Source organism: Chrysochloris asiatica, unplaced genomic scaffold (genome assembly GCF_000296735.1).
Source record: "Chrysochloris asiatica unplaced genomic scaffold, ChrAsi1.0 scaffold00004, whole genome shotgun sequence".
Taxonomy (NCBI): domain Eukaryota; kingdom Metazoa; phylum Chordata; class Mammalia; order Afrosoricida; family Chrysochloridae; genus Chrysochloris; species Chrysochloris asiatica.
In genome coordinates this window covers 25,558,256-25,567,301 of record NW_006408522.1, presented here as the reverse complement: position 1 = coordinate 25,567,301, position 9,046 = coordinate 25,558,256, and the positions used below count along the sequence as shown (strand labels likewise).

At 39.1% G+C, this 9,046-nt stretch overlaps 1 protein-coding gene across 1 annotated transcript in view; it reads right to left on the bottom strand.

Moving 5' to 3' along the window:
- Window positions 1–343: 343 nt before the first annotated feature.
- Window positions 344–9,046, bottom strand: part of CEP152 (centrosomal protein 152kDa) — a 100,208-nt gene continuing 91,505 nt past the window's right edge. The window contains exons 23-26 of the mRNA XM_006831868.1: window positions 8,651–8,754; window positions 5,573–5,729; window positions 5,226–5,329; window positions 344–1,380 (exon numbers count right to left, since the gene is read on the bottom strand). Of these exons, the coding sequence (XP_006831931.1) occupies window positions 344–1,380; window positions 5,226–5,329; window positions 5,573–5,729; window positions 8,651–8,754 (1,402 nt within the window). The remainder of the gene's footprint in view (window positions 1,381–5,225; window positions 5,330–5,572; window positions 5,730–8,650; window positions 8,755–9,046) is intronic.

Here is a 9,046-nt window from a genome sequence, read left to right as displayed (position 1 = left end):
AATAATTCATAACACTTCTACAGACCATATGCAAGTTTATTTAAATATGTAATAATTTAACACTCCATAGTGAACAAATTCATAAATATAAAAATAGATGGTTTACCAATCAAATATAAGCACCACAAAGAAGCAGCAGTTTATACATACACTATTAGGCCTCTGGGAAGATTAAGGCAACATAAATATCTCAAGTAATTTTATGAGAAGATTTTACTCACGTAATAGTCAGATGTTATTAAAACATCTCAAAATAGGCAGAGCCCAGTTTTTCTGTCTGAAGTCTGCCCTTCCAGCTTTCTTGTCAGTATATTAATGATTCTTCTTAAATATTGTAAAATAATTAGTCTAGATTGACAAATGGGCTGTCAAACCCGCTATCTTGTTGGTTGACTAGTGGAGGGATTGGTTCACTTGAAGGCTGCCTATGCACTGAAGATGGTATTATACTGCTGAGTTTTTTAAAATCTGCCTTTAATAGGTCAGCTGTGTGAAGAGCTGGGTGTCCAAGAGTCAGAGTAATCTTCCCTGGCTGGGAATACATGGTTCCTCCTGACAGGTCTGAACCATGATCACTTTGGCAGTTCATGGGTTTATAAATCATATTATTTTTGTCTGTATCTGAAAGGCAACTAGTTGTAGAGAACTGTCTGGATTGAAGAGATTCAGTTAGTGTGCCCAGAGTTCCTTGTGGTCCACTATGTAGAAAGGACACATCATGACTGTTACAGGGCAAGGTTGTGCTGTTGGAACTCCAACCTAGAGAGATAGTAAGGTCTCCTCCATCCTTAACTGGAGTTTCCTGAACACCCAAACCTTGACTTTTCTCAGATGTGGCATTTTCACTTTCCATCACTGGACTGCATTTATATACCTTTAAGCCAGGTCTTTCATTGGGACCTTGAAAGGTGTAAGTGGATCCTGATTCAGAAAGACTTGGGGTACATCTAGGTGAGGGTTTATTTCCGAAAGTCCCAATAAAGGGGTATCCAGTCGAATGCAGAAGTGATTCAGAGCCAGTATCGCAGAGCAGATCTTTCTTCACGTGCAAACCAAAGCCTCTTTCACCTTCGCAAGGAACAAACTCAGGAGAAACACTCCCTGGCACACCATCTAACTTACTGCAGCCACTATCCCCAAACTGAAAGTCTGAGTGTGATCCTTTGGAGGCCACAAGCTTTCTGTCCCCATGTTCAGAATCTTCTAACCGCCTTTGTAAGTTACAAGCAGCCTTCTTCTTAGGAACTTGCTCACACAAGCTTCTGGGGATCGTTTTTATACCATTTGATTTACTTTCAATGTAGCTGGATACATTTTGATTCACATCTTTCCTTTTCAATTTTTCAAATCCAAGCAGCATCTCTGATGTCAGAGGCAGTTCTACTATGTACAAAAGAACACAAAATTAGGAGAAAATTAGCATTTAAAGAGACGCAAAAATACTTGTTTTTAATGTGTGTTCAAAGAAGCCCTGTGATTGTCATCATTTTCAAAGAAAATGTATCAATATTGGACACTTTAAAATATTCTTTTATACAAATCCATGAATAAATCTTAGTAATTTTGTTCTTGAAATCCAATATATTATTATTTTGACCCACCTAAGAGTCCTGGTGTGGTGCTGTGGGTTAATGAGCCAGACTGCAAAGCTGTTTGAACTGCAAGGTCGGCAGTTCAAGCTCACCAGCTGCTCCTTGGAAACCCTATACAGGGTCACTATGGATCGGAACCAACTCGACGGCACTTCACAACAACAACAATCTGACATTTTCTGTCATAGATGTTACAGGGCTCTAAAAGCTAACTACAATATTCCCAGTCCCGCTGTATCAGTATAGAGCTTTGGACAGATTGTGTATTGGCTAGAATAATCCAATACCCACACCCACACCAAGCCACACCACACCCACACCTCTACAAAACCAAACTGAGTTTCAGATTAAATTAGCTAACAACACTAAATCTGATTAGAGGCAAAACAGCCAGGGAGCACTGAAGCACAGGCATTATATCTCAGAGCAGTGTACCTTGTCCTTCTGCTGGGACACATTTGTTCACTAACACCCAGATCTAGACAACTCTTTGCTTGATATATGCCACTACCCTTTTATACCCTTTTGTTCACATCATCATTCCAAAATTTACATAAGCCATATTTATGCTTCTAGGTGCTAGCGTAGTGGTTACGAATCAGGCTGCTAACCTCAAGGTTGGCAGTTCGAAACTACCCACTGTTCTGCTGGAGAAAGACGAGGCTTTCTGATCCCATAAAGATTTGCAGCCTCGGAAACCCTGTACAGGGTCACTATGAGTTGGAATCGACTCAACAGTACTTAATAACAACAACATATTTGTGCTCCTATGTAAGGAATGTTTACCAACATCAGATTCTTAGACTCCTGAACAATCTCTCTGCTCCAAACTCTTTAGCAATTCAAAAACCCATTTACCCACCAACACCAAACACCCACAGCCTTGGAGATGACTCAGAATCATAGCATCCCCTCTAGGGCAGAGTAGAACTGGTCTGTAGGGCTTCTGAGGCTAGACAACTTTAGGGAAGCAAATTGCCTTATCTTTCTCTTGTGGTATAGCTGGTGAGTTTGAACTACTGACTGTTCGGTTAGCTTAACCCACTGTTGACCCATAGATATGCTAAAAAATCTGTGATTGGGAACTTATCAATTTTTTTCATGTATCTGTATTAAGTTTTGCTTTATACATTCTAAAACTATGTTACAATATGGAGAAAAATAAGTTACATCTTCTTGGGGATTGCTCCTTTAGCAGTACAAACTAGCATCTTTATCCTTTTTAATGCTAAATCTAATTTACCTAATAATGATATTACATTTAACTCTATAATTAATCTAATGTTAACACTGCATTTGCTTGGAGTTTCATTCGCCATCACTTTATTTTGAATTTTAGATGTTCTTCTTGTAAAAATACATATATACATTTTTTAAAAAAAACTCTGTTTGACAAAAATGGGGCAGTAGTCAATCTTACAGTCCAGAAACAGAGAACCCTAGGATCATCAAGGGGGAGGAGCATGAGCAGAATGCGGGACCCTATCCAGAGAAGCAGCGACATCAGAAATGGAGGCAGAGATGGGGACATGGAGAGACGGAGCAGCTGAGGACTCTAGACTCAAGGAAAGGGAAAGGCTGTGTGCTGGTAGCCAGGAGGCAGGCTTGTAGAATGTGTCCTTTGGTGGTTTAAATGTTTATATATATAAATGATTATATATTGATTTTTTTGTACATCTCCCCAGCAAAAAAACCAGAGGGAATAGAAGTAAATACTATTGAGTGATGATGCACGGAGGAGATTGGTATCATTGCAATGAAACTATGGGTGTAAAGCCAATTTCTCCCATGTAAACTATCACTCAATTCACAATAAAAAACCTTAAAATAAACCTCTGTTTGAAAGTCACAGTCTATTAATAATTGAGTTTAATCCATTTACATTTGTGGTGAATGATGACATCTTTCATCCTATTACAGGCATACCTTGAAGATACTGCAGGTTTAGTTCCAGACTACCACAATAAAGCAAATGCTGCAATAAAGTGAGTCACACATAGTTTTTGGTTTCCCAGTGCATATGAAAGTTATATTTACACTACACTATCCTGGTGTGGCACTGTAGGATAAACACTGGACTGCAAGGTCAGTGTGTTCAAGCTCACCAGCCACTCCTCAGAAACCCTATATAGGGTAACCATGAGTCGGCACTTGACAACAACAACTTATACAGTTTATTAAGCGTGCAATAGCATTATGGAAAAGTTTGAAATATCGTGAGAATTAAAAAGTGCCATAGAGACATGAAGTTAGCACCCGCTGTTGGGAAAATGTCATCAATAGAATTGCTCAGCAAAGGGTTGCCACAAATCTGTTTCTAAGAAAATGAGGTCCTGGTGTGACACTGTACGATAAGCACTAGACTGCTAACTACAATTTCTAAAAAATGCAATTATCTGCTAAGTGCAACAAAACAAAAATTGCCTGTACTATTGTCTAGTTCTTCCTTTCTTTCCTGATTTTGTTAAGATTAAAGTGTTTTCCTCCAAATTTTTCACCTATCAGTTTAAAAGTTATATATTCCATTTCTATTTCTTTATTGGTTACCCTTAGATTTTATTTAATACAGTAATCAAATCTGTCATTTTCTAGCATTGGTTAGAGTTAGCATATATTTATTATCCCAGAATACAGCAAAAATCTTAGCATACTTTTAGTTTCTTCTATAATGTCCTCTCACACTTGTCTGGAGAAACTATTTTTATAATCTTAAGAGATGCTGTTTGCTCTGATTAACTCTATTTCCTTGGGTACAAGTTCTACTGGTTTTTGGTTTTGTTTTAGTTTTAGTTTGGTGTCTTTTTTCATGGTCCAGACTTCCTATGACCGATAACTCTTGACTGAATTCTTATCTTTTAGCTTTCTAGAATGTTGCATCTGTTCATGCTGCTAGTGTAAAGAAGTTGGGCTTGGGTAGAAACGAATGGGCTTCAGGATAGCAAGATTTCGTAGCTACTACTCTAAACATGTCTCGATAGCACATAACAGCAACAACAACAACTCTAAACATGTGGGATCCCAGTTCTACCTTGCTGTGGCTAGCCACCTGGAACACTTGTCTTGGTGTCATAGTCTTTGTTCCTGGTGTCATTGCCCAGCCCATTATTAAGGTTGAGGAAGGGGGCAACAAAAGAAATAAAGTGGGGGTGGCTCTACCTGGTTGCTATTTCTCTAGAAAACCACTAATCATCCTACTAGTATTTCATGGGCCCCTACTTCTCCTAAAATACTCTACCTTCAGGCATGGAACATTTTGCTCCTGCTCCTACTTGGACCTGTCATTTTCTGGGGTTCTGTGTTGAAGCTTCCATCTTTAATCCTATACTTCTTACCCTCAGGGTTCCTGATAGCTTCTGCTTTACCAATTGCACATTTTTAAAACTCAGTCATATATCTTTTTCTCTTGTTTTTAAGACATTTTCTATCACTTCTAGGGAGTGGGCAGGACTAGGAAGTGGTAGGAATGCTCAGTCTGCCTATTCTAACTGGAAACTCTATATTCTTTTAGTAAATTTCCCATTTAAATGAAAATAAAAGAATAAATTAACTCCTTACTTTCCCTGGTCTTTTTTCACATTGAAGAGAGAGAAAAAAGGGAGAGAAACACCATTCAAGTGACACATTTTGACATACCGGACCGTGTAGTTTTGCTCTGGGTTCTTTTAGAAACAGGTGTTTCCAGTAATTTTGCCATTGTAGCAAGTTTGCTAGCAGCATTCATAATCTTTTTATCAGCCCTGTAGGGAATTCCAGAATATTAATATAGTTTTAAGGGAAAATGGGTTTTCTTCTTTGCCCCAGGATTTCTGTTTTTCAATTAGCTCTGCCAAAATTTAGGGTAACGCAGCCCTCAAGTCAGTTTCTTTTAACCCCCAATGGCTGCTCACATAGAAAGTTAATGTTTTTTTAAAGAGAAAGATAGAAAATGATAATAATGCTGTCCTGGTAGTCTCATGACACACTAGTTAGACTAAACTTACCCTTCCTGCTTTCCATTATCCTGCAAAATCTGTTGGAGGCAAATCAGATAATATTTGCGCATCTTTCGGGCGGTTTCTTGACGTTCTCGTAATACCTCTGTTTTCACCATTTCGGCAGCTCTCTCCTTACTCTCCTGGATATAACGGAGCATATCACCTACATGAGGTGGGGGAAAACCCCCACAGAATGCATGTTTAGTAGCCATTTTTCAGACATAGGAGAGACAGGCTTAAACCAACTTTAGGGAGATGAAGTGATTGGAAGTATAGTTGAAACATTATAGATCCTCATTATCATTAAAATGCAATTATTTCTGATCACCATTTTGGCAGACTCAAAACAGAAGTCATCTAGGAGTCCTTATGGAATGATGGTAGCCACATATGCTAAGGAAACACAGCAGAAACTCATATATTTCAAGATAATATAATGTCCAAATGAGAGAAAAAAGGGAAGCTTAAAGAAAAGGTGATTCAATCAATTTATGTAGATATTCCTCATCTCAGGGAGAAAGAGATAATTACCCAAACCTTAAGAGAGGTTTTCCAATAGTGACTTTTTCCAATAGTGAAACATGGGAAGTTGGGGGAAAAAAGAGAATAATTTTACTCGAGAAACTGACAAACACTACGAAACAATGAAGGTTAATATCAACAGTGCTAATACATGTTGATGACATACATCTTGGACAGGTGATAAAAAAAAAAAAAAAATCATGTTATCTCTACAGCATTCTTCCCTAAAAGTCATAATCTCTGTGTAGCCAGAAGACAAACATTAGATGAATCCAAACTAAAAAGCATTCTATATAACACCTGGCCAGTACTTCACAATACCATCAACATCATCAAAAACAAGAAGAGTCTACAAAACTTTCACAGTTAGGAGAACCCTAACTAAGTATAACTGATATCCTAGATGGGATCCTGGAACAGAAAATGATTATCAAGTAGTATCTAAAACGAATGATTTAGATTCATTACTTTTGACAAATGTATTATGTAAGATAGTAACCGTATGAGAAATTAGGTGTGGAGTTACAGAAAATCTCTTGCATTATCTTTGCAACTTTTTAATAAATCTAAAATAGTTCTAAAATAAAATTTTCTTTTTGAAACAAGAAAGAAAGGGTGAGGCAAAAGGGAACATCAAAGCAAACACCAAAAGACAGAAGAAAAGAAGCAATATGAGCTGTAGAGACTCTTCTGCTATAGACTTGAGTTCTGCAAATGTCATCATTTATTCAATTCGTTAAGCAGCACTTATTTAGTATCTAACTAAATTTAATAGTATTTTACACATATCGCTCATGGACTATAATAATACAAGAAGCTGAGACTTAGAGCTACCTTTTGAAATTTACATTTAAACACAGTTCACAGCTTTCAAGTTTTCTTTTTTAACTCAACATGCTTTTATTGGAACTGCCATTAGTTGGGGCGCATATATTTTACTAAATGCGGGGCTACATGATACATCTAGAATTTCACCTGCCCCTGTTATATTAGGAATATCAATTCACAGGATTCTCCCTCTTAATGTCAGGAAGCTCTTCCTGAAAATTAGATGGTCCATCCAGGCAAACCTCTTCCCAGCTGCCCTTGTGCACTTTGGTGCGGAGGAGCCTTTCGACCTTTACCTGGAACCCAGACTGCTGGACCATGCCATCTCCTCATCCTCGGCCGACATGATGGTGGCCAGGTGCATGGCCAGGGCTATGGGAACCTCACCTTCCTTGCCTGTCACCCCTGAGCCTGGGCCCATGGAACCTGAGCAAGGCACTGAGCAGACCCTGGACCCTCCCGAGCCTGCCCGGGGGCCAGCCCAGCCCGTGCAGAAAAGCACGGGCAAGGTACCCAAGTGGTTGGAACTCCCAGCTGACAAGAGGTGAAGACTGGGACCCAGAGGAACCTGCCCAGCTCCCACCCTGAGTAGGAATAAAGACCATGTGCTTCGCAAAAAAAAAAAAAAAAAAAAAAATAGATGGTCCATATGAAAATATTAACTGAGAAACTAGTTTCTATACAGTTTTTCATATATAAACTCTGGCCATTTTAGTGGGAGGTGGCACTGTAAGATAAGCACTGGATTGTGAACCACAATGTCGGTGGTTCAAACCCATCATCCACTCCTTGGAAGCCCTATGAGTCAGAATTGCTATGAGTCAGAATCAACTCAAGGGCACAATCTATATAATTTTGAGACTGAAAGCTGTGAGGCATTGTACTGAGCAAACACAAACCAGGCACATGCTCTGAAAGATATGCTGACACAACCATGTACTGCAAAGGGCTTGAAAACCAAACCGATGTCCATCTATGTTTTAATCTACCGTCACAATCATGACAAACAGCAGAACAACTCCTAACTAGATCCATTTCTACAACCCTTACAAGTGTATGCTGACTGGTTGCCAGGTGTCATCATTGCATCAATTCTGACTCATGGAGACCCTGGATGTATCACAGGGGAGAGGACCATCAGGCCTTTCTTCAGAGGTACCTCTGAATGAACTTCCAATCCTTCAGTTAGCAACCCACAATGTTAACCTTTTAGCACTACCCAGGGTCATGTGACATTTTCTTTGGTAAAAGAACATTAAGTTTTTAGATTAGTACTAGTATCCAAGAAATTAAATAGTTAATAATATAAAAGTGACTTTACTCCTCAAGTCACTTACAGAAATACAACTTGGGCAAAATGATCTATTACTGCATTATTCACAAAAAGTATCAATACTGTCTTCTAAGATCAGGCATGATCTCAGAACAAGGCAGTTTGGCAAATTCCCTAAACTTATAGTTGTTATGAGCTGCTCAGCTGATTCTGACTCCTAATGACCCTCCCGCACAGAGCAGACTGGGCCCAAGGCTGGGAATCTTTACAGAAGTAGAACGACATCTTACTCCTATGGATGGGCTGGTGGGTTCAGACCACCAGTAGAAAAGCTCTTAACTTCTGTGCCGCAAGGGCTCAGTCTAAAATTACTACTGCTAAGAAACTCGAGTTTACAACAATGACAGTTGAAAAATGCTCAAACAATCCTTTAAGTCTTTAGAATTTCTTTAGGGACTTACACTTAATCTTCTTCACAGCTTTAATGTACTGCCCACGAAGTTCTTCCAAGGCCTTCCCATTGCAGAATATGCAAGCATTTTCAACAGCCCCTTCTGACAATGACCTAAAAACAAGCCAGAGATTGCAAGTGAAAAACTTGCTTTAAGAAAATATATATGCAAACATATGTTCTAGACATGTGCTAAAAATTTCACATACGAGGATCTATACTATGTTGTTGTTGTTGTCAGGTGCCATGGAGTCAGAACCGACTCATAGTGACCCCATGCACAGCAGAACGAAACAATATCCGATCCTGGGCCAACCTCACTACTGCCACCACACTTGACGCCATCAATGATGCCACCTGGCTGATCCATCTTGTTGGGGGTCTTCCTCTTTTTCTCTGACCCTCC